At 40.8% G+C, this 26,257-nt stretch overlaps 1 protein-coding gene across 3 annotated transcripts in view; it reads right to left on the bottom strand.

The window, feature by feature from the left end:
* The window catches only part of FAM114A1 (family with sequence similarity 114 member A1), a 71,247-nt gene that overhangs the window by 7,024 nt on the left and 37,966 nt on the right, over positions 1-26,257 (bottom strand). For all 3 annotated transcript variants that reach the window (XM_068975675.1, XM_068975677.1, XM_068975676.1), the window contains exons 7-12: positions 21,458-21,610; positions 13,200-13,323; positions 7,510-7,601; positions 5,606-5,767; positions 4,417-4,556; positions 381-453 (exon numbers count right to left, since the gene is read on the bottom strand). In XM_068975675.1, the coding sequence (XP_068831776.1) occupies positions 381-453; positions 4,417-4,556; positions 5,606-5,767; positions 7,510-7,601; positions 13,200-13,323; positions 21,458-21,610 (744 nt within the window). The remainder of the gene's footprint in view (positions 1-380; positions 454-4,416; positions 4,557-5,605; positions 5,768-7,509; positions 7,602-13,199; positions 13,324-21,457; positions 21,611-26,257) is intronic.

Below are 26,257 nucleotides of genomic sequence, written 5' to 3'. Positions count from 1 at the left end.
AAGACAAGTGAATGTGAATATTAAGAATGACTTATCTTAATAGAAATTTTGGTATTATATATCACAGATATTAAGTAATAGAATCTCCATTTGATATTTTTTTTCTTTAACAAATAAAGGAAATGAGACCCAGAGAGGTTTGAAAATCCACCCAGTATCTTGTATAACTGATCTGGTCGCATCTAGAATTCAATCGGATGAGAGCCTCGAGCCACTCGTTGCCAAAGAAGATGCTCAAACTTCATTTTAGTAAATGTCTTGGCTGCATTTCTGCTTGTGGAGCTATCAAAGAAGGCATTCCATCCTCTACTTCATCTCACAGCCCCTAACAGACCTTCCCTTGGAAAAGGTGAAAAAAAGAGCCTGTATTACAGTCTTACCCCAACAGTGGTTAAAGAAGTTGTAAACTTCTCTGATAACGAGGCCACTTCTTTGCACATTGCAGTAGTTAATCTGAAAGAAGAAAAAAAAAAAAAGAGATTTGGGGATTTTTAGTTAAGGAAAATAATTGGATTGTTCATACAATTATTGATACTAATACAGCATTCTCTTTAAAAGAAGGGCACACAAGTTTGAAGATGCTCTGTAGAAATTTCCCTTAGTATTCTTCCATGACTCACAGTCACAGTTTAATTAATTCTCACCCTACCTCTTTTTAGAAGCAAAAACATATGCAGGAAATTACCAGGCTGGAGTTCCACATGTGTAGGGGTTTAAGACTATTGCCAAGGGACCAGCATTCTGGTCATTTGAAAATAATAACGAACAGTCACTGAGGTACCATGTTAAGTACGTTTGTATGCATAATCATATTAATCCTCATAATGGCTTCATTCAGTTCAGTTCAGTCACTCAGTCGTGTCTGACTCTTTGCGACCCCATGAATCGCAGCACGCCAGGCCTCCCTGTCCATCACCATCTCCTGGAGTTCACTCAGACTCACGTCCATTGAGTCGGTGATGCCATCCAGCCATCTCATCCTCTGTCGTCCCCTTCTCCTCCTGCCCCCAATCCCTCCCAGCATCAGACTCTTTTCCAATGAGTCAACTCTTCACATGAGGTGGCCAGAGTACTGGAGTTTCAGCTTTAGCATCATTCCTTCCAAAGAAATCTCAGGGCTGATCTCCTTCAGAATGGACTGGTTGGATCTCCTTGCAGTCCAAGGGACTCTCAAGAGTCTTCTCCAACACCACAATTCAAAAGCAGCAATTCTTTGGCGCTCAGCTTTCTTCACAGTCCAACTCTCACATCCATACATGACCACTGGAAAAACCATAGCCTTGACTAGATGGACCTTTGTTGGCAAAGTAATATCTCTGCTTTTCAATATGCTATCTGGATTGGTCATAACTTTCCTTCCAAGAAGTAAACGTCTTTTAATTTCACGGCTGCAGTCACCATCTGCAGTGATTTTGGAGCCCCAAAAAATAAAGTCTGACACTGATTCCACTGTTTCCCCATCTATTTGTCATGAAGTGGTGGGACCGGATGTCATGATCTTCGTTTTCTGAATGTTGAGCTTTAAGCCAACTTTTTCACTCTCCTCTTTCACTTTCATCAAGAGGCTTTTTAGTTCCTCTTCACTTTCTGCCATAAGGGTGGTGTCATCTGCACATCTGAGGTTATTGATATTTCTCCTGGCAATCTTGATTCCAGCTTTTGCTTCTTCCGGCCCAGCATTTCTCATGATGTACTCTGCATAGAAGTTAAATAAGCAGGGTGACAATATACAGCCTTGACGTACTCCTTTTCCTATTTGGAACCAGTCTGTTGTTCCATGTCCAGTTCTAACTGCTGCTTCCTGACCTGCATATAGGTTTCTCAAGAGGCAGGTCAGGTGGTCTGGTTAGGGTCTGTGATTTTTCCCATTTTATAAATGAAGAAATTGACATTTAAGAAGGTTAAGTAACTTGCTTAGGACAAGAATATGATAGAGCTGGAATTCAAACTCAGATGTCTCTTTATATCTTGATTATGTTTTTACGAGATGCCTCAAATCAAAGATACTGTAGAATGTTTTTTAAGACTTACATCAAAACTCTGTGCTTATTCTAGCCTTTCTACGTGTAGGACTTTACCCCAAGAAAATAACACAAGGTAGATACAAATATTTAACAAAGTAATATTTGTCATAATATAGAAGATGATGACAAAAACTCAAAACCTAATTACCTAACAATGTGCATACTGCCCAATTTTTTAACAAGTATATATACTTACATGAACATCGATTAAAATGCTATTAGCAAGACAATAACTCCACGTTAAGAATCTTACACATTAAAAGATTTAGTGATGTCAGTGGAAGTAAGTTTCATTCTGATAAATAGGGGTTGTGTCTAGACTATGTATTCAGGTATGTTGCCTTATATCCATCTATCCCCCCTTCCACCCATCCACCCATCCAAGACTTATCTGCAAAAAGGGTCAGGAGTAAGGCTGGAGATGGCAAAGAGTGGTTCTGCCTATGTTCTTGGGCACGTGGATGGTAAAGCACTTACTATACAGACATAGATGAGGCCTTATTACCTTTTTCTTGGAGCAGCTTGGTAAGGTTGGGACAGTCAGGGGCTGGGAATAGGAAAGGAGCTAAGAGTACGGCTCTGCTTTCCATACTCAGAAACCTCTGACTTCAGCCCTCCTCTTTCAAATCAGTGCCGTAAATAGTACTCAGATTTTTCCTCAATACTTTAAACTTTTCCAATTTTACTGTTTCCTTTTCCCTCTATACTGAGACAAGTACATATTCTTTGTACACATTTTAAGGGCAGGATTGTGCAGGGCTTATAATATCTTTGACTTCCACATGTTTAGATATGAAAGTCTAAACTAGATGCCAAATCTGGACAAGTGAGGAAAAATGCCACCAGACACTAAGAATGAGTTTTGGGAAGGTCTTTCCATTAAAAATTTGCTCCCCAACCTGCATTGCTGAATTTAGTAATAAGAGAAGACTAGTTGAGTGACAGTGTTCAGACATGCATGTGTGTATGCATGTGTACATGCACCCATATATTTTAGGAGGCTCTTATTTTGGCTCCTGCGTCTATATATTTATAATAAGGAGAGGGCATTTGTGCTAGTTCTCTATACCACAGCATATAGTCATGTGCCTAAAAGTTAATGGCTTATTATTCACTTCCATAATCAACTATTTTAATGAACACTTGATACCAGCTATTTTCATGTATATAATGTTACATATATACACATTTTTATTTCACTAGATAAACTAATAGTAGCTTATTGAAGAACAAACATATTACAGCAAATATGAACACACAAGCAATCCACAGTGAACTGGCTTACAATAGTGACCATCACTGCCAGATTCAGAATATGCAGAGCTGGTGTAAGTCCCTAGGAACAGTGGGGGTGGTTTGTATATTTCTATGAAACTAGCTGAGAAGTCCATTAAGGTATCTTTCCTCTATTTGTGCGGCATGTTGAAAATGTAATTATCTTCAAAGGTTTATACTTCCAAGACCCTGACCTACTAAAACAAATACTTAGCTCTGAAAGATTTAGGGTGTCTTCTCTTCAGTTCAGTTCAGTTCAGTTGCTCAGTCATGTGTGACTCTTTGCGACCCCATGAATCGCAGCACGCCAGGCCTCCCTGTCCATCACCAACTCCCGGGGTTCACTCAGACTCACGTCCATCAAGTCCGTGATGCCATCCAGCCATCTCATCCTCAGTCATCCCCTTCTCCTCCTGCCCCCAATCCCTCCCAGCATCAGAGTCTTTTCCAATAAGTCAACTCTTCGCATGAGGTGGCCAAAGTACTGGAGTTTCAGCTTTAGCATCATTCCTTCCAAAGAACAGCCAGGGCTGATCTCCTTCAGAATGGACTGGTTGGATCTCCTTGCAGTCCAAGGGACTCTCAAGAGTCTTCTCCAACACCACAGTTCAAAAGCATCAATTCTTCGGCGTCAGCTTTCTTCACAGTCCAACTCTCACATCCATACATGACCACAGGAAAAACCATAGCCTTGACTAGACGGACCTTAGTCGGCAAAGTAATGTCTCTGCTTTTGAATATGCTATCTAGGTTGGTCGTAACTTTTCTTCCAAGGAGTAAGCGTCTTTTAATTTCATGGTGGCAGTCACCATCTGCAGTGATTTTGGAGCCCCCCAAAATAAAGTCTGACACTGATTCCACTGTTTCCCCATCTATTTCCCATGAAGCGATCTCTCCAAAAATTATTCTTGGAATGTCTAGCTAACTATTACTATTCTCCCTAGCATGCTCGTTTCTTAGGAGAGTCTTTATTTCTCAAGATGACTGCAGAACAATGGGACTAGTTGACTGCAATCGGAATCTCTAGCAGCCAAGGGTGTACATGGGTCTGCGTATGCGCATTTGAATGACACAAATACATACAATTTGAGAAATAAAAATTAAAAGTAACATTTACTTTATCAGAACTTTTGCTTGGTCCTGAGCTGATTTTTCTTCTTCTTGTCCATGAAGAATTAATTCTGCTACTTTATGAAGCTGCTCAATACAGCGAGCTGTTACTTCTGCCAGGCTTTCAATGGACAGCATGTATACTTCCTGAAAGCAAAAAGTATAAGTCAGAAAATTATTCACTGAGCAGATACTTTCTAAAAAATCTTGTAACATTAAAAAAAATTAAATAATTCTTGGGAAGAAAACCAAACAAATATGACCTGAAAAAAAATTACCCGAAGTTTAATGGGTAGACTATTCTAAATGGAAATGCTACCATAAAATAGAAGTGTCACCGGGTCCCAGGGACATGACAATCCTTCTTTATAGCTGGGTCCCCAGTTCTCAGGCTTTCCCGGTGGCCCAACTGGTAAAGAATCTGCCTGCCAATGCAGGAGATGCAAAATACACGGGTTTGATCCCTGGGTAGGTAAGATCTCCTGGAGAAGGAAATGGAAACCCATTCCAGTATTCTTCCCCGGAAAATTCCATGGACAGAGGAGCCTGGCAGGCTAGGCTCATGGAGTCACAAAGAGTAAGACACAGCTGAGCAACTGAGCACACACATGTACACGCCCCAGTTGTCAGTGTAATGCTGGGCACATAACAGGCAGATACTCAAGAAAGCGTGTAGAAGGATGGCTGAGTGAATAGACCTCAGTAGATATTTTTCTTTAGAGTGATCTAAATTGTAAGTTTCTTTATCTAAAATTCAATGTAAAATGAAGTTATTGCAAATGCATTTTTTTAACACAGGCAGCTTCTAAATTATGCACATATAAATTTATTAAACTACAGAATAAAAACTATGGTAATGAAATTTTTTCAAAAAAGCTTCAATTACCTCATTAGTTAAATGGCATAAAGATATTTTATGGTTACAAATTTGCATATAGGATGGAATTTTACCTTAAAGAATAAATCAACTAGGTTCTTAAAGATCTTTTTTCCTTTAAATTATAATTGTAAAGCTATGGAGGAAGGCTACAATATCTGTGCTAAGTCATGAAATGTCTTGGCATAGAGGGATTTTAGTGTTTATTACATTAAGACTCATATTAGTGTGGAATAGGGTACAAATGAAAATGAAATGAAGCTGCTAATAAAATTTACATATTACTGCTCTTTAGGTGGATGATCTGTAACATGCTTACCTCGACTGTCTTATTTGTCTTTTCTTTCTTCTCGTCTTCTTCAGGGTTTTCAGGGTTCTCTTCCTTTTCTTCCTTCTCAGTTTTGTCTTCTGGCTCTTCAGCCACATCTACTGATACCACAGTTTGATCCTCTTCCACCCAGTCATGAGCTTTTTTCATGGCCTGCAAAGGACCCCCCGGCAACCAAAGCAATATGTCTATTGTACAAATACAGAGACACAAAAGCCAATCCCATGACTTGGATCAAATTCTAATCCATTACGGGTGGTTTTCTGTATGTTTAAAGAGTGGTGGGGCAATTATCCAACCTCCTTAAAAACACCTTGTTGTTGCTTTCTGGTAAAATACAGTAAGAAAAGGGACATAATAGAAAGAATGTATGGAGAGAATACCGCAGGGCCAGAGAAATTTTTGGAAAGCATTCTAAAATGATATTCAGATAGGAATAAAAGTGACAGTCACTCTGGAAAAGCCATAGTATATTTTTCACTTTTCCTGACCAATTATAAAAGCATGATAGAATATATATATATATATATATAATTTAGCCAGGCTCATTGCTAAAGCAAATTTCTTCTGCCATGTTTCATGAAGCCCTCAGTGTTTCATGAACCTAATAATGTATCACACTGGGAAGATGAAGGATGGCTCTGCTCCTCTCCAGCCATGCCAGGTCTTCTGACCTCAGGGTGGTGGTGGGGGAGGAGAGAACTATGATTAATTTCATTTCACATGAGTGCAATTTGCAATTTGAGCAACATGTGGCCTTTAAAGTTATTGACCAAACATAAACCACCTTCTCTATGTATTAGTCCCTGGATTTTGAAAGGGCAGACTCACTAGCTTTTGCATTGCAGTTTAAGCTGTTTGCTTAAGTTTTATCTGAGCTTGTGTGAAACTGACTTCTCATTTGATAGCTTGCACGTCAAAGCTTAACACAGAGTGTTGATGGAAAGTCAACAGGGAGAAGATTAGGGGAGACAAAATCCGACAAAACTATCCTTGGTGTGTCCTCTTTTAGGGACAAAGGTTTACCTGACTATGTAAGTAAACCAGTGAGACCTTGGAGGCACCACACACACACTGTCTGAGCAGTGGCAGCTGCTGCACGGAGATGAATGAGGCAATTTCCCCACTGTGTTCAAGTCACTGACCTGCCAGAATTGGTGACCTCTATCAGAGATAAAGAATTACTCATCTCTGCACCTCCCTGCCTCAGTCTGCATTTTCCTCACTCACCTTGATGAGTGAGGACCTGTGTCAATCACTGATGGTTAAAAAGAAGAAAAAGAAAGAGAGAGAGAAGGGGGCAAATGACACCGTTTTAAGTAATTAATGCTCAGTGACCTCACTAAGAAATGCTATAGCAAGACCTTGTACAAACTTGCAAAACATCCTGTGTTACTATCAGAGTAACCCAGACCATGAAAGCCCGGATGGCCTTAGATCTTAGGACGAGGCACCAGCTTTCCAGTGGGAAGGGTCGTGCGGGTGACCTGGCTCTGGCTGGTGTGCTTTCTCTGCCTGATTCTGGCATGTCACTTTCGAGGTGACGGGAGATGGAATTTGCAAAAGCCCTTCGGTAATTCAGCCTCTTTCCTCCCGTAGGCTGAAGATAACCCTGCTTTGAATAAAATCCTATTCTGTGGAGAAGTGACTTGTTCAAGATCACACCAGTGACGCTGCAACTAAAATGCAGGTCTCATCACACAGCCTAGCATGTTCTCAACAGTTACATTTCATGATGTTGCCTCATCAAATCTTAACTTCTGGCCTGGGACTCCTCTCCCACCACGTGCCATTTGGGGCTTGGGGGTTTTTCTATTTCAGGTGAATCTCTGGAATTTTACAACCAAGACCTTTTTAAAAAAACAAACAAACACTCAGACTCAGATGGGGCTGACCTTATTGAGTTTGTCAGGTGTGGCTGCAACATGTAATTCAAAGAGAAGCTCTGTAAGCATGCTAGCAAACTCTTCTTTGTTTTCTTCTATGCCTGGAAATAGAAAATGACAGAAGTAAGAAGCATGATTTCTTTTTCATCCTGCAGAATGTGGCAGCTCCCCTAACCTTACAGCCTGCAGTCAGAGTATAAGTCGGGGGTGGCAGCAGCCCACCCTCCAGCTCCGGGAAAAGATGAGCCGTGCCCAGATATTCAAGCACAGTGGCGAGGTAGCAGGCTGCAGCTGGGTGGGGGACTGGTAAAGCCTTGCTGCTCACAGCTCTAGCTGGGGCGCCCCTGGGCTAGACTGAAGGGCACATGAAGGATGAAGGCAGGGAGGGACCATGTATACCATAACAGGTATAGACGGTCAGTGCCTATTTGTTGAATGACTGCGTGAACAAATTAATGATGTTTCTCAGGCCTGAGAGCCCTGGGACAACACTGTATTTAAGGCTTATAGTATTGTTATGCTTAGCATTGCAACCCTTAATGATACCCCAGGGCGCCCTTTTGTGTCCACAGAGCCACAGTGCTGAGCAAGCAGAATTAGTCTCCATGGATCATCTACTTTTATCTTAACACCTATAACAACATATCTCTGGAGAAACTTCTCATGGTTTCCTAGGACACCTGCCTGGTCATACAATATTTCATAATGGTATGTCTTCCCTCCAGATTGGAAGCTACCTAAGGGTACAGATGGTATTTGTTTTGCTCATTCTTGAATCTAGAGACTCTAACACAGAGACTGGAACATAACAGGTGATAAAAATGAATAATGATTGAAAAATAATTTACTAATCAGTTGTACCATATTTACTAATATATTGATTATATAACATGTCATATACATGAAATAAAATTAATCTCATTGATGGGCAATGAAAAAGAGAGATCTTTAAAAGTTACCATCTTCTATCTCTCGTTTGAATCTACAAGTTGAGGCCATTTTTAAAGTTTCTGATTAGTGCTAAAGAATTGATTTCATGCAACTAGAGATTATCATACTACGTGAAGTAAGTCAGAAAGAGAAAGACAACCATATGATATCACTTATTGCGGAATCTAAAATATGACACGAATGAACCTATCCGTCAAACAGAAACAAAATCAAGGACATAGAGAGTAGACTGGTTGCCAAGGCGGAGTGGGTGGAAGAGGGTAGGAGTGGGGGTCTGGGATTAGCAGATGCCAATTGGTATATATATGAATAGAATGGATAAACAACAAGGTCCTACTGTACAGCGCAGGGAACGACATCCAGTATCCTGCAATAAACCATGACACAAAATAATACGAAAAAGAATGTATATATATGTATAACTGAGTCACTTTGCTGTATAGCAGTAATTAACACAACACTGTAATTCAACTATACCTTAATCAGAAATAAATAAATGAAAGAATTGATCCCACTGTGGGCTGTATCACTAGTCTGCGGTGAGAAGGGGGTACAGTATAGAAGCATCATTTGTCTGGCCTGACTACATGATCTCAAAACCCCCTGAGAAGGAAATACCTGGCTTAGGTTAGTGGGTGAAGATGGCAGCTTCAGAGAGGCCTGAGCTGTGTGAGAAATTCTGTGGCTAACACTTGTCTGCCTGTCTTTGTTTCTGTTTTAGAGACAAAATGGTTAATCACAGCTTGTCAAGATAGCCAGGCCTATATCAGTTTATCATCCCCTAGAATTTATGTACTTATTCTCACCGGGGAGCAGGTCAATAAAGATACTAGAGATGGAAAGCATATATGTCAGGTAAGAAGCTTTATGGAGAAGAAGAAACCAAGGAAGAGGAATAGGGACAGCTGGGGGTTAAGAATCTCCCAGCTGAGAAAGTGACTTTGGGGTAAGAGCCCAGAGGAGGAGGGGAGTGAGTCACATGGGGGGCCAGGGTAGCTGTGGCCGGCAGAGGGAGGCATGTGCCCTGGGGTTGAGAGATGGCTGTCTTTGTCCATGGTGAAGTGATACAAGCAAATCATAAAAATCCATAAGGCGAGTGCTCAGACAGAGCAGGCTGTTGCAAAGGTTGAGCATGGGTATTAAGAAAGCTTCCAGAAGGAGATGATGCTTGAACCTAGCCTTCCAGGATGAGAAAGGCATTAGTCACAAGCAGAAAAAGGGAGAATTGGAGGCCTACAAAGAGAGAATTAAAGAGAAAGTGAATGGGATTCCATCAAAAATTGAGATTCTCTCTCTGCTAGTCAGAGGTCTTGGTCTCACCTTCTCTAAATGGGCAAATTTAGAAGGGCAGCTCCCACAGGTTCTCATTCCCCAACTGCCTGGTCCTTCTCATCTGTGTGGGGCAGCACAGCAGGGCAGAAAGAGCCTGACTTGAGGCTGGGGTTCTTCCCTAGCTCCTGTAGTTAGTGGGTCTGTGACTGGGGCCAGTTACAAGGCTTCTTAGCTTCCACTTCCTCTTCTGTAAATTTAGGGTAAGAAAACCCACCCATCTCCTTTTTAGTGTTATTGTAAGGACCAAATAAAACCAATGTGTAAGTATTTTGTAAACACTAAAGTTTTATATAACTATATTGTTATATGCTGCAAAGATATAAACATAGGGAGATTAAAAATATTTGAAAGTAATCCATACTAAATTAGGATATATATACTCTGTGTATCTCCAGTTTTTAAATGTGCATTTCTGTCATAAAACAGAGAAATATACCAAAAACACAGAGCAAACATTTTAGGAAAGCCAGAGAAAAATGAAAGTAGATAAAAACACAGATAATAAAGAATGTTGCAACAAAAAAGACCTATTACTACAATTCTTCGTCTGTACATGTTGCTGAGAAGTTTTTCACCAAGGCAGTGAAAAGAGGAAATAGCTTTTAGAAATCTCCTTACAACAGTGGGAAACCAAATTAGAGACCCATGGCAGTGTAATAAAATTACATGTTGCTGGAAAGATAAACATGCAAATCATTAGCTAACGTTATTAAAAACAGAGGAGCCCAATATTAAATTTATCTAAAAATGACAGTTTATTACATTTTCTGAGATGATCAAATAAATTATTTAGGTGTTAGAGGTATTTTAGAAATATAAGTGCTTATAAGAAAAAATATGATGAAAACGCTCTGGTTTCTCCTAGAATTTGGCTCCTGGACTGTCTACTCGCTCTCACTGATGAGATTGTTCTTGACAGCTTTTAGTTAATCCCTCACCTTTCTGGAGTTTGTAACACTCCATCATAACTGGGTTGATTTAATGACAACCCTGGTATTCTTCTTTCCTGTTCTTCTTTAGGTATTTAAATGACATCTATTTATTAAATTAATTAAAATTAGTAGTGCTTTGATAATCTGGAGATTTCCATTAGGAAAATGAACGTATTGTATTATGGGAGGTAACAGGGTTCCATCACTTAAAGAGAGACGAATCTACCATTTCCTAAGCAAGCTGTTCAAGACTGTAATTTGCTTTTTGGTCAGATTCAAAAATCTCCATTTATTGAAGCTCTGTATTAAGACTAGAACATAACACATGGAGTAACATTTTCTATTTAACAGTTTGAATCAAGTTTCCTCTCCAAGAAATAGTACTTGTTGGGGATGCAATGCTGCCTTAACTTATACAGGCAATAACATTTCATTGATGTTAGGGATCCTCTTTTTATCTGTTCTGAATGACACCCCCAGTAGGATAGAGGTCTACCTCAGGTATCATGAAGCTGAAGAAAAACAGCCTGCATTTTTTGGTGATCGTTACTCTGGAAAAGAGGCATCTACATTAGTTCATCTTGGGTCCATAATACAAACCATAGGACCTTTGACAGCTAGTGTCTTAGTTTCTTCATTATTAAAGCAAAGACAAGGCTGTCATCCTTTGTGACTTCAAAGCAACACGCAAATGCTCAGAAACGTTGCTCTCCAGCTGTCTCTTTGATACTGACCTTTTTCTATGCTGCAGTATAATTGATTCTTCTATCTTGATGCAATGAGCATAAATCTCATTAAACTTAAGGCACATAAGGTTAGTATGTGGGAATAAGGGGGCGATATTTTTTAAATGACAGTTTGCAAATGCTTAGAATAATACTGCCCTGAACATCTAGGCTGAAGCATTTGAGCTCCTGTGTTTGAGCTTTGATTAAAGGTATGTATCGGGCTTCCCTCATAGCTCAGTTGGTAAAGAATCTGCCTGTAATGAAGGAGACCCCAGTATGATTCCTGGGTCAGGAAGATCCCCTGGAGAAGGGATAGGCTATCCATTCCAGTATTCTTAGGCTTCCCTTGTGGCTCAGCTGGTAAAGAATCTGCCTGCAACGTGGGAGACCTGGGTTTGATCCCTGGGTTGGGAAGATCCCCTGGAGAAGGGAAAGGCTACCCACTCCAGTATTCTGACCTGGAGAATTCTATGGACTGCGTAGTCCATGGGGTCACAAAGAGTCGGACAAGACTGAGTGACTTTCTTTTTAAAGGTATGTATCACGCCGGGGCACAAAATGCTTCCAGAGACTGGATGATATGAATGTACATTATCACAAGTACAATTGTAAATAAAAGCTATAGCTTATTGGATCTTTGTTATTTTCCTGGCATTGTGTTAGCATGTCTGATAACTAGAACAGCTAACACTTTGAGCAGTTCCATGTGCCAGGCACTGTAATATACATTTTTACGTATATTATCTAATTTGATCCTTACAATAGCCCTTGGGAATAGGTATCACTGTCTCCATTGTATAGGTAAAATACTGAGTTTCAGAAAGGTTATATACCTTGTTCAAGGCCAAGTAGCAAGTAAGTAGTAAAAATGTGGCATGTAAGACCCTTAAGAGGATCCTAGGAGAAGCCAGCCTTGTGTGTCCACGGTTGCTTAAATTTTCAGCATAACCTACACAAATCAATGGCAGTTGCAGTGCATGGTGATGACATCACTCACTCTCCATGTACATAGCAAATGCTTTACTAGATTCTGCTCCCAAAGGGACAACCTAATCATTAAGCACATCCAACCTGGAGAACATCTTGGCCCCTCTCAAGGAAGCCTGGCCTCTCACAAGATCGCTTCTAGTCTCCTTGGGTCATGTCATCACCTGGCTGGAAGCGTGTCGTGGGAGGGTGCATCTGGCTCACTGCAGCGACTGACAACCTGACACTCCAAGCCCTGGTGTACTGTGCGCTTTTCTCAGAACTGTACTTTCGGGGGGAAGGCCACTTACAAACACACCCTAACTCCTACACACAGAAGTTAAAAGGAAGGAGAAAAAAATGAAAAGAAATCCACTCAAAGACCTACCTACCGTCAACGCCAACCACATTCAACGACTTCCACGTGCAGACAAAAAATTCGACACTGCAGCATAAACTCTAGCCATCAGAGCCCCTGTTGAGTGTACCGTGCTCTTTGATCATTCAACCAGATGCATTTGCTGTGTGCCTGTGACATGCTGGACATCAGAGAAGTAAAGGTGTCTGACTCAGGAGCTCCCACCCAGAGGAAGGGAGGATTGTGACCAGTGTGACCAGCTCCTGTGACAAGAGCAGGGGCGCAGAGCTGGGAAATGAGCAGGAGTGCTCAGTGAGCAGGAGTGCTGAATTAGTGCCTCTCCCGTTTAAATGGCTGTGCTTATTAACAGCAGCTTCATAAGGATGACAACAACAGTTTGTCTTGCTATTTTATCTGGTTATTTTTCTTTACCTTGCACTTCTTGATTCTCTTCATTCTCGAATACTTTGGCTGCAAAGATGTCTTTAATGGAAATTAGGTCATTTTTTAAGACCTCCAGCTTCTCTCCATCAAGTGATGCTAAAAATGACTGAACCTGAAAAAAAGAAATAGGTCAGCATAACTGTCATCTTTTCTTCTCATTAATGATGTTTACATTCAGTTGTGCCCACTTCTCCCAGGTGGTCTGTGGTGTGTGGGAGGTAACACTGGGTTGACTGTTGGATTAACTGCCTACTAATTGTGTAACTTTGGGTAAGTTACATAAACTCCCTGGGCCTCAGTCTTCTCATTTTTTACTTGAATGTATTTAACAGATAACATTGTCAAATGTCAAAGATAAATTTAGGATGTACAACATGTTAGTTTGATAGATGTGTATATTGTAATATGATTGCCATTGTAGCTATATTTCGTGCCTCTATTGCATTACATAGTTATCTTTTGTTTTTCGTCATTGAGAAAATTAAAATTTTAGTCTCTTACCAAGCTTGGTGATTATAGTGCCTAATTGCTGTCTGCATTCCTAATACTGCACATTAGCTCTCTATGGCTAAGTTACTACTTGTGCAAGTTTGTACCCTTAAACAATATCAGTCGTATCCTCCCACCTATCCTGGGCTAACCACCATCTTACTGCTTTTTATGCGTTTGACCTTTTTAGATTCCACATACAAGTAATAACATACAACATTTGTCTTCCTCTTTCTGAGTTATCTCACGTAGCTTAAGGAGCCCAAGGTCCATTCATGTTGTCATAATTGGGAGGGTGTTCTTCTTTCTCATGGCTGAATAATGTCCCATTGTGTATATATATTACACCCTTTTTAATCCATTTATTTGTTTATGGGCATTTAGGATATTTCCATGTCTTGGCTATAGTGGACAGAACTGCAATGAAACATGGGAGTGCTGATATCTCTTGGAAGTATTGTTTCTGGCTTCCTCAAAAAATTAAAAATACATCTATAATATGATCCAACAATTCTACACACCCAAAGGAAGTTCTCTGTTTTAAAGTGAGATCCACACTTCACTGTGATCCTTTGCAGTTAAGGAAACAATGAATGTGAAGGACATTGTACAAATGCACATAGCAGATGCTAAGTAAATGGTGGTGGCAGCTCCATCAAAGCGGCTAAAAACACACCTCGGTGTCAACCCTGGATTCTAACATCTTATTAATTCCTATTTGCCGGGAGCCAGTGTGGGGAATCCCACCCATGACAAGGTCATGTGGCAGAGATCTGATGGGCAAGGTGAGTCGGATCTCAGGGTGTCCCCCTGGTATTTCCTGAGCATGTACCCCCAAAAAACAAAAATCTGCTGGCCTTTGTACTCTGCTTTTCCACTCTTCTGACACACTCTGGAAAAAGTCAACTCAGGGCTTTAGTCTTCTGCATTTGAAAGGGATGTTTCAGTTAAACCCCGTCTGATAACTCTCTAGCTTGCCTAACAGGTTCCCCTGGACCTCTTACAGCCTGTGAATTGCTTGCAGCCCCCAACCACAAGAGGCACAAAGCTTAAAGCATCTTAAAGATACAGAGCCTTTTCTAAAGAGCTAAAAATCATATTGGTGACGGATTTCACTGTTGACTCAATGACTGCTGCCAGGCCTCCATATTCTTTATCTTTTAGGCACCTGGGAGGATGTTAATCAATATAAACGGGATATGGAAAAAGATATATAGTAGTTTTGATGTTAGCAACACTAGACTTTTGAGTTAATTACTTTTCTTTTGTTATAAATCACTGTACTCCTTTTACTTGTTATAAATTGCTGTATCTTTGCTATGTAAGAACGTAACTTTATTTAGTGTTTTCTGAGAGTGGCACCAGACGTTGAGAAGAACAACACAAATAAGTCTTCTGGTTGACAAACCCTTATCAGAAAAAAGGCTGTAAAATGTTAATTGGCCCTTTTGGCCAGAAGATGATGTAAATCACCTAAGACTTGTGTATATAACTAGGTATGCAGAGAGAAAAGCCTGGTTTTGATAAGAGCCTGGGCTGCTAATGCTGCATAATTGTGTATTACCCATTGATCTCTATGTACAATCAAAAAGGTATAAAAGGCCTTTCTAGAAAATAGAGGCCGGGCAAGTCATTGGAAGGACTGGTTTCCCCTGTGTCTCCTCTTTACTCTAATTTCAGGCTGAATTCCCATCTGGGGCGTGGAGGCTCGCCATGTCTACTTACTTGTCCCGGCTTCTAAGATCCGTAAGAGAGAGACCCCAAGGCGGGGCACTCTCCGATATTCAAACAGATGCCGGTGGCCTAACGTAGATGGTGCAAGCTCCTTGTCTGGAACTTTATTGGCTTTCCATGTAAACCAAGTTATTCAACCTCTTTTCTCCACTTAATTTTTCTACTACACTATTTCTTCCTAATCTAATTTTATATTAATAAATAAATAAGTTTTTTCCTCGCCAATGCTGTCCCCACTTCAAATTCCCTGGATCTACCGGGGCTGGACCCCGGCACCTATTCTTACTAATCATGTGACTTTGGGTAATTTACTTAACCTTTCTATGACTCAGTCTTCTTATCTCTAAGTGAGAACTAATAGCATCAACCATATAAGATTGTATTGAAGGTTAAATGAAATGATGTACTCAAGAGTACTTATTGTGGTGGTCAATAAATTATATATATAATGAAAATAAAGATATATGTAAAACAGAAAACAAACTTATGGTTACCAAAGGGGAGAAGGAGAGAGGGAGGAACAAATTAGGAATGTGGCATTAACAGATACAAATGACTACATATAAAATAGATGTACAACAGAGATTCACTGTATAGCACAGAGAGTTGTATTCAATATCCTGTTATAACCTATAATGGAATATAATCCAAAAAAATAACTGAATAACTTTGCTATATTCCTGAAACTAACAGAAGATTGTAAAGCAACTATAATTCAATAAAAATGGGTATGTAAACAAATACATAAACAAATAGATATTGTATATCACAGATATACATATAAACATACTTGCTAGATGTTTTACTGTATAGGAGTTACAAAAATGTAACAAGACATATTTTTCTTCTCAGAGATTTTGCAGTCTGAAGGAGGGAGGCCCAGATGACCCGAAATAGCCACACCAAGTGTGAATGCAGTAATGGGGTGGGGGGTGCTCCCAAGGAGGGGCTGCAGTGCCCTTTGGGGAAGCGAGAGGGTGGGCAGGGACACTGCACAGAGGATCTTGCTTGAACTGACACGCTCCCTGCCCACTGTTCTTCAGAACACCTCTTTTGCAACCGTCCTTCAGAAATTCTTAGAAATCACCTGGATAGATGGCCAGGCAACCTCTGTGAATCCAAAGACCAATGTGAAATTCCAAAATGGTCACAGTGAATGGAGAACCATACAGAAAGTAAAGTCTGACTATAAAGTTGGAAGGTTTTAAATTTCTCATTCTGTAGGTTAACACTTGCCCTGGAAGGAGAGCTAGCAGAGAAGCTGCCAGTCTTTGGGTTGTGGATTTTTGAAATTTACTTTATTTTCGGTTGTGCTGCATGAGTGCTATGCTGTGCTTAGTCGCTCAGTTGTGCCCGACTCTTTGTGACCCCAGGGACTGCAGCCCGCCAGGCTCCTCTGTTCATGGGGATTCTCCAGGCAAGAATACTGGAGTGGGTTGCCATGCCCTCCTCCAGGGGATCTTCCCAACCCAGGGATCAAACCGGGGTCTCCTGCATTGCAGCACTGCATCCAGATTCTTTACAGTCTGAGCCACTAGGGAAGCTGGTGCTGTGTGAGGGCTTTCTCTAGTTGTGGCAAGCGGGGGCTACTCTCTAGTTGAGGAACATGGGCTTCTCATTGTGTTGGCTTCTCTTGTTGCAGAGCACAGGCCCTGAAGTACGCGAGCTTCAGCAGTTGCTGCACATGAGCTCAGTAGTTGTGGCTCGAGGGTTCCAGAGCATGGGCTCATTAATTGTGGCACACGAGCTCAGCTGCCCTGCGGCATGTGGGATCTTCCCAACTGGGGATGGAACCAGTGTCTCTTGCATTGCAAGGTAGATTCTTTCTTTTTTAATTTATTTTTTAAACAGCATATTTTCTAAATAGCATTTTTCTCAGAGTAAAGAAAAATGGGTAATAAAGTACAATGCTGAGTGGAAATGGATATGCACATGCGGGACCTCTTGGTTCCTCCATGTACTCTGAGGGTAGCCATCCCCCGGGAGTGAATGCATGGGGGTTTTATGCTTTGGGTATCTCCCAGGAAGGGTTCTTTTTAGTGAAGGACTCTTTGGTCAGCATCTTTCTATTACAGCATCTCTCTTGCTTCTTCCTAGTTCATTCCATTATGCCAAGATGATGTGCATTAAATCTTTACTTCAATCCAATAATAAATAATAAATAACTATGCACTCCTCAATAAATATTCATGGAATGCTGACTATATACTTGGCACCCATGCCCAAGTGCTGTCGGGGACACCAGGGTAGAAAGTCTGATGTGGGGGTGACATTTTGAGGATTCTTGTTTACTCTTTTGATTAACTATTGGGTATATAAAATACTATAAAAATATTAGTTTTTCCTTAAGATTCATAGTACACCACACTGCCATGCCTATTGCCATCCTAGTATCAGTCTTGTAGGTAGTAAGGATTCCTTATCATTCTGTACAACCTGTCTAAGTTTTAGCCAATGGCATGTTAGCAGAGGAAATGTGTATCATTTTCAGGTTAAAGCTTTTAAAAACTGGGCACTCCCCTCTATATTCTCTCGCCTCATGCTGATGGAATGAAGGAGACAATGAGTTCCTAGAGAAGAATGAAATCCAACACATTAGACTTGGACATAGAGGAAGCCGCAGAGGCAAAAGGACGTGCCTGCCCAGAGCCCACACTCTCTCGTCTAGATCTCTCTCCAGGTGACTGCAGGTTTCCTTCTGAAGTCTGTATGGACCTCTTCGCCAGGCTGTGCTCCCTACGGAGGGACCATCTACCAGGCGATGTACCCCTAAGCCCAAGGAATGGACAAAGGTGGCTGTTTGCAGGGGTTATGTATGTGCTTGAACTGGGGCATCCTCGCACGTGCCCATGAGGTTCCCTGAGGTGAGAGACAGCTCAGGGACAGTGGAGACAAAAGGAAGAGAGCAGATGGGAGGGTGATGTGGAAACGTGGGGAGTCTAAAGATTCTAAATGGGAACCTGGCCTTCTGGGCCATTATGAAAGTACATTTGTCAAAGAAGGATGATAATTTCTTTTTTTTTCTGGCCATGCCATGTGGCACATGGGATCTTAGTTCCCCAATCAGGGACTGAACCATGCCTCCTGCACTGGAAGCATGGAGTCTTAACCACTGAATCCCCAGGGAAGTCCCAGAAAATATTTTCTTTAACAGTTTGTTTCCAAAAGCTCTTTAACTTTTAAATATGTGGTATGTGTTGGGTTACCTGGTGAAGTGTAAGATGTCTAATTGAATTCCAGGTAAACAATGAATGTTTTCTTGGTATGAGTGTATATCTTAAATATTACACTGGACATGTTTGTACTAAAAAAGTATTCATTGTTTATCTAAAGTTAAAATTTAATTAGCCATCTTGATTTTTATTTGCTAAATCTGACAATCCCAGGAGGGTCTCCATTTGTATTCTTGCCAGAAGTCTGCGAACATTAGGATGGAACTAGTGGAGCCAGAAGATGGACAGAGCCTGGCTTCTGGATCCTTAAATGCTGGAAAGCTGACTGCTGACCAGACACTCATACCTTGGAGAAACACTATAGCTTTAAAAAAATTTTTTTAATTGGAGGATAATTGCTTTGGAATATAGGTTTAAGAGGGTGGGGATCTCTATAGTTTTTGACCCATATTTTTTAGAACGATTAATTATAACATCCAGTAAGTACTATTACAGGCTTCCCTGGTGGCTCAGCCATAAAGAATCCACCTGCAATGGAGGAGATTCAGGTTTGATCCCTGGGTTGGGAAGATCCCCTGGAGAAGGAAATGGCAACCCACTCCAGTATTCTTGCCTGGGAAATCCCATGGACAGAGGAGCCTGGCAGGCAAGACTTAGCAACTAAACAATAATAACAACAACAGATATTATTACTAAGACAAGAAAAGCTCTGTATTACTCACAATGAAAAACTATGAAAGTCTCCAGGCTGGGGAAAGAGAGATAAGCCTGTGGGAGCAGTCTGCAAACAGAAGGCAATGCCCACCTCCAGGGACTAAACCTCCTTCCTGGCAACATTAGTCCTTTGGGGCTGTTTGGACCGCAGAGCTCCTGACCTACAGTGGGAGCAGCTTATGTCTTTCTTCTACCATGATAGCTTTGAGGGGATGTGCTTCTCTGTAATGTTTTCAATAATAATAACAAATAAATATGTAAGAACGGATAAAAAATAAAATGTCACTGACATTATATATGCATATACATATATATGCATAAAATGGCAGCTAACATTCATTGACTGCCTATTATGTACTAGGCAAGTTGCAGCTAGCTTTGCATGGATTATCTCATTTAATTTTTTAAATAGTTTTATGAAGTAGATTATTATCATTCCCATTTCATAGATAAAGAGATTGAGGTAAGAAAGGTCCAAAATCATACTACAGCTACTAAGTGGCATTTGATCACATAATGTCTGACCCCAAACTCTGCTTTTGTAGGGAAAAGTTGGTGTTTCAGTGGAAAATGGTATTTTCTAGATCAGTTTACCAGATTATCAGATTCTGATTCCATGGGAGCAGTTTTATAAATCTGTAATGTAGATACCTGATAGCAGTGCAAAATAATTTGTCTATAGACATGTGAACAAGTTTTGTCCAGTGGAGGGACAAGCTCCCCTCCTATGGAAAATCAGATTTGTGTCCATTTGCATATTCATTTCAAAATTGCTTTATTTTATATGAATTTGTACTTATTTGGCTTTTCCTTTGAACCAGTTATAACATCTGACTGGTTCTTTCATTTAATTAATGAGTTAAATAAATTCTTTAATTTGTGTTCATTTGGTAGGTATCTTCATGAGTCATGATTTCGCTTAAAAAAAAATTATCTGTTAACAGTTTAACCACAAGATTGTCAGTGATGGCTGATGGATAACTAGAAAGGAAATAAACACATTGTAACTTGTAACTGTATAATCTTGGGTGTGTATGGAGGGTGGGGTGGTGTCTATCCTGTTTGGTTCTTGGTTGCCTGTTATATGGCAGAGGTCATCTTTCCTTGATAAGGTGAGTTTCATGAATGTCTCAACCCCCCAAATTCCACATGTAAGAAGACGAGGCCTAGAGAGAGTCAAATATCACTTTTTCCTTCTTCCTTTCCTTGGAAGGAACTTGAACTTCCTTCCAAGTTCAGTTTCCCGTCTGAGGCCCTGCCTCTCCCCAGGGAATGTTACTGGGCTTCTCACAGGAGGTCCAGAGGATACTGCCCTGTGACCTCCATTGGAAAAACACCCCAGAGCACAGTCAACCTGAGGTACACACAAAAGAGTAATATCCACAATTAAATGAGTCAATAGTTTTGAAGTGCTTAGATTAGTCATTATATAAATGCCATGTAAGTATTAAGTAAAAACACATTTGAACATGGACATGCATACCACATAAATCCTTTTTTAAAAATAAAAGAGAAATCACAAGCTCTGCTGACTTCCACTCTTCAAGTTTTGTTTCTCTGGGATCACAGTGCGAGGGTGTGAACGTGCAGGGCTGTGAGGTAATTTCCCAGAGTTCTGTTCAGGAGCATCCCTAAACAGAGCTTTAATGCCCAGTGAGACAGTCCTGCCCTTCACGGCCCAGGCATTCTAACAAATGAGTGAATAAATAACCATACCACCCGTGAAACTAAGTGTATTGAACCCTGCAGTCTGCTAGAAGCATCAGCTGCTTTGTTGCCACCGGGTAGAAATGAGGAAGGACATGGCCGGTAGCTCTGATCTGGGTACCACGGCACCAAAGAGGGGCACAGGCCAGGTGCCGACAGTCAGGTTTCTGCACGCCTTTTGCGCAGAGAGGTGGGGGTGGTGATGATTCGTATCATGATGGCCCTCTTGGGACTGGTGACAGGGAACAGCTTGGCAAGGAACAGAGAGGAAATAATACAGAGCCTGAGCAGCTCATCGGGCCATAAGTGATTGTGACCTCAGCACAGAAACGAGGCTCTAAAAATGAGGTATTTTAATAACAGATTTTCTTTCACGTTTAAGAAAACACACTCATGAACATGCTACTTCCAACGACAGGACAGACATACCTTGCTTTCACTTTCATTGGACAGAATTTCCAGGGCTTCCAGGTGTGACAAACCTTGATACTCATCGAACAGCATCCCATAGTGTGCGGTCCTCTCGGCCGTGAGCTGCTGTGCCAGCCTCTGCTTCTCCTTCTCTTTGGCCTCCCGTAACATCTGCACAAACACACATTTGTACATTAGATGTATGCTTAAAAGCCCCATTTACTCCAAGATGTAGGGGGAGATGAACACTGACTTGGTACTAGTGAAGAGTAGGTTTTAGTCACTTTGGAATTTCTGCAAAAATGACTTTTTTTTTAAAAAAGGTAGGGGAGTTTTTCTTTCTTTATTTTTTTGCCACATCACACAGCTTGCAGAATCTTAGTTCCCTGACCAGGGACCGAACTCATTCTCCCTGCAATGGAAGCATGGAGCTCTAACCACTGTACTGTCACATTCCCCTAAAATGACTTTTTGGATTAATTTTACCCACAGTTTTCCACATAATATTCCACTTTGGATTCTTCATGTTCATATGTACACAACAAAACAAAGCAAAAATCCTACTCCCAAGAATAGTATTGAAAAGAAGGAAAGCAAAACAGTGGTTTCTACTGAAGTGTTTTCTGTGTGTGTGATTAATCTTATTTTTTTTAATGTCCAGATTTTCTATATGAGCAAATTTAATGTACACTGGGAAAGCTGAATCTATTGTGACAGGATTAATTGCAACTTGTACACCTAGGCAGACTTCAAAGAAAAAATAAGTTGATATGATTTAATTTGAATTATTTAAAAATTTTTTGTGTGTGGTTATTTAACATCTTCAATTAAAAAATAATAAAATATAACCTCACAGTATATTCCTCACCAGATACCTAATATAAATGTAAATATTAATATAAATAAATGTTAGCTTATCAATTCTTAGATTGGTTTTGAGAAAAATGACTGTGAACTGACTTCCTCTTCAGGTTGATCATTTTTCTCCAGTTATGTTTCTATTGATTAAATAGTAAAACAGTAAACACAAGTTGACCAGTTACTCATAATTTCCTGCACTTCCTTTCTTTGATTCTAAGCACCTTTTATTTGATTCCTTATCAAGGTTACTGTGACATTGTTTATAGGGTTCTTTAATATCTGTGAAGAGCACCATAAATGCGCTGGCCACTAAAAGGTCACAAGGGGAAGATCATAAAAGAATAGATTTTGGTTTTTATTAGCTGTCAATAACAGTCAGCCTTGTTCTCCTTGTCAGTTCCTGAGGTTGTTAGCCCAAAACCCAATAGGCTACAGAAAGAATTCACCCTCCTGTCTGTTTTCAAGACTGAATAAGCACAAGGTTTGAATTTTAAAATTTTCAAAACCACCTCTGGGAATTTTTTAACACTTACACAATAAAAGCCAACTACCCTCACTGATCTCACTGGCTTGGTTGTGGTGAAATAAAGTAACAAAGCGACACTGAAACTGCTTCCTGATTGCCCTCTTTCTGGGCTTCCCAGGTGGTGCTAGCGGCCAAGAATCCACCTGCCAGTGCAGGAGATGCAAGAGACGTGGGTTCAATCCCCGGGTCAGGCAGATCCCCTGGAGAAGAAAATGGCAGCCCACTCCAGTATGCTTGCCTGGGAAATCCCATGGACAGAGAGAGGAGTCTGGTGGGCTACAGTCCATGGGGTCACAAAGAGTTGGACATGACTGAGCTGGTATTATTCTTTACCCTCTTTCTGGTCTATTTTTTCTTTTTTTTTTTTTAACAGCACTCATCATCTTCTAAAATATGAGATGATGTGCATTGTTTGTTTGTCCCTCCTCACTAGAACAAAATCTCCAATTTTAACCAGTGATGGTCTCAAATGCTTAGAACAGTGTCTAGCACATAGACATCCAAAATGCATTTGTGGGATGCGTTGTGGAATGTGTTGTGGAATGATTGAATGAATGAATAATTACTGTTTGGAAGGGGGCTGAAGAGGGTTATGTTGTGGCCATCCAGTATAAACTGGCCATGTGAATCATAGGTGCAATGCTGAGATGTATCCCAGAGTGTTCCCTGGTGGTTCAGCTGGTAAGGAATCTGCCTGCAATGTAGGAGACCTGGGTTTGATCCCTGGGCTGGGAAGATCCCTTAGAGAAGAGAATGGCTACCTACTCCAGTATTCCGGCCTGGAGAATTCCATGGACTGTATAGTCCATGGGTCGTAAAGGGTTGGACGCGACTGAATGTCTTTCCCTTTCACTTTCAGATGTGCCAGTCAGTCCAGTCACTCAGTTGTGTCTGACTCTTTGCGACCCCATGAATCGCAGCACGCCAGGCCTCCCTGTCCATCACCAACTCCCGGAGTTCACTCAGACTCACGTCCATCGAGTCCGTGATGCCATCCAGCCATCTCATCCTCGGTCGTCCCCTTCTCCTCCTGCCCCCAATCCCTCCCAGCATCAGAGTCTTTTCCAATGAGTCAACTCTTCGCATGAGGTGGCCAAAGTACTGGAGTTTCAGCTTTAGCATCATTCCTTCCAAAGAACACCCAGGACTGATCTCCTTCAGAATGGACTGGTTGGATCTCCTTGCAGTCCAAGGGACTCTCAAGAGTCTTCTCCAACACCACAGTTCAAAAGCATCAATTCTTCGGCGCTCAGCCTTCTTCACAGTCCAACTCTCACATCCATACGTGACCACTGGCAAAACCATAGCCTTGACTAGACGGATCTTTGTTGGCAAAGTAACGTCTCTGCTTTTAAATATGCTATTTAGATGTGTAATTACAAACAAATGCAAATGGAAAGTGTGTATTCTTGGGTGACACATTTCTATGAGCATTGCTACTTACTTTTTTAGTAAGTAAGTACACTGAATGCAGAGGTAACAAAAAATTGTGATGGTGGCACAAAAACTATGGTAATCTGGGAACTTGACCAGGTCTAGTTCTTCACTTTGCAAGAGTGTAAACTTAGGCCAAAGATTCACAGACTTAGTTTCTGAACTTGGTCACATTTCCCTCCCACACTGCCTCCTTCCTGATTATAATTGAATTTATATATATGTATAAATTTATGTATACATATATAACATGTTTATATGTAAGTACAAGTCTGTATATATAATATACATTATATACATGAATATATAGATATCTTTTATTTCTATATATATATTTCTATATATATATATATGGATATCAATTTATACATATAGGAAAAGTGAAAGTCACTCAGTCATGTCTGACTCTTTGCAACCCCATGGACTGTAGGCTACTAGGCTCCTCTGTTCATGGAATTTTCCAGGCAAGAATACTGGAGTGGGTAGCCATTTCCTTCTCCAGGGGATCTTCTTGACCCTGGGCTGCACAGGAATGCTTATACTGTGGGAATGAAAGATAAACCCTTTTCATTCTAAGCCACACTGATACTTGGGTTGTTATTGCTATTATTGGTTTTGTTTTATTTTGCATTTTTGCAGCATCTAATGTTAATGCCCTGATTAATACAAAATCTATTTGCTTCTTTAAGGATCAAGAGGTTAATGGTCTAGCTGACTCTGCCAAGTCTCTACTAGGGCTATGATAACAGATTGGTTACATGTGGGTTATTATGGAAGTGTGTGTTAGTTGCTCAGTCCTGTCTGACTCTTTGTGACCCCACGGTCTGTAGCCCGTCAGGCTCCTCTGTCCATGGGATTCCCTAGGCAAGAAAACTGGAGTGGGTACCCATTCCTTTCTCCAGGAGATCGTCCCGATCCAGGGATTGAACCTGGGTCTCCTGCACTGCAGGCAGATTTCCCATCACCTGCGCCTCCAGGGAAGCCCCTACAGTGGAAGAGCCAGGGAGAAATCACCTAGAAATCAAATTCTTAGGAGCTGCCACAGCTGAGATCACCTGTTTCCAGTGATATCTCCTTTGAGGCTTTCTAGCACTGAGTCATGGGAAGACCTGTCTGTCCTGCCTGTGAAATTTATAAAATCCTGCATCTGCTGCTCCTGATTTTGGTAAGACATAGAGAGACCTGGTATGTCAGACTCTTAAGGGGGAAGAGGTATAGGGGCACGGCTGACACTATGGGGTCTGAGCTGGGCATGTGCTGTATGAAGGAGCAAGTTCAATATTAGAGTTTTGTATTTGGAAAATAAGATAAATATTACTTTTAATTTAATTGGCTACTGTAAGTAAAGCAAAACATAAATTCTTCATATCATACTTCTCAAGGAGGAAAACTTTACAGCTGGAAGTGTGACAGGAGAAGTCCAACCTTGCATATAGTAAAAGAAACATAAACTAAGATTCCATTGAGATAGCATTTTTACCTATTATCTTGACACATAAAAATGACAATCATAAGAACTAACATTCTTGGGTGCAAACTATGACTCATGTTCTCTTTAACTCATGTAATCCGCACAACAAAGCTATTAGTAGGTATTGATGGTCCCAGTGTACAGAGGAGTAATCTGAAGCACAGAAGGGTTAAGTCATCTGCTCAAGGTCATGGAGCTAGAACCTGGTAGAGCTAGAATATGATGGTACTGCAAACTGAATGTTGGTGTTTCCCCAAAATTCTTTTGTTGAAACATAATCCCTGGTGTGATGGTATTAGGAGGTGAGGCCTTCAGGAGGTGATTAGATCACAAGGGTGGACCCCTCACAAATAGGATTCAGGTCCTTATGAAAGAAATCCAGAGAGCTCCTTCACCTTCTTCCACCATGTGAAGAATCTGGGAGAACATCAGCTTGTGAATTGTAAAGCAGGCCTTTAACCAGATACTGAATCTACTGTTGCTCTGACCTTCAACTTGCCGGACTCCAGAATTTTGAGAAATAAAT

The sequence above is a fragment of the Capricornis sumatraensis genome, chromosome 7, assembly GCF_032405125.1.
Source record: "Capricornis sumatraensis isolate serow.1 chromosome 7, serow.2, whole genome shotgun sequence".
NCBI classification, from domain to species: domain Eukaryota; kingdom Metazoa; phylum Chordata; class Mammalia; order Artiodactyla; family Bovidae; genus Capricornis; species Capricornis sumatraensis.
The sequence above is the reverse complement of the archived record's forward strand: the minus strand, read 5'-3'. Positions and strand labels throughout refer to the sequence as shown.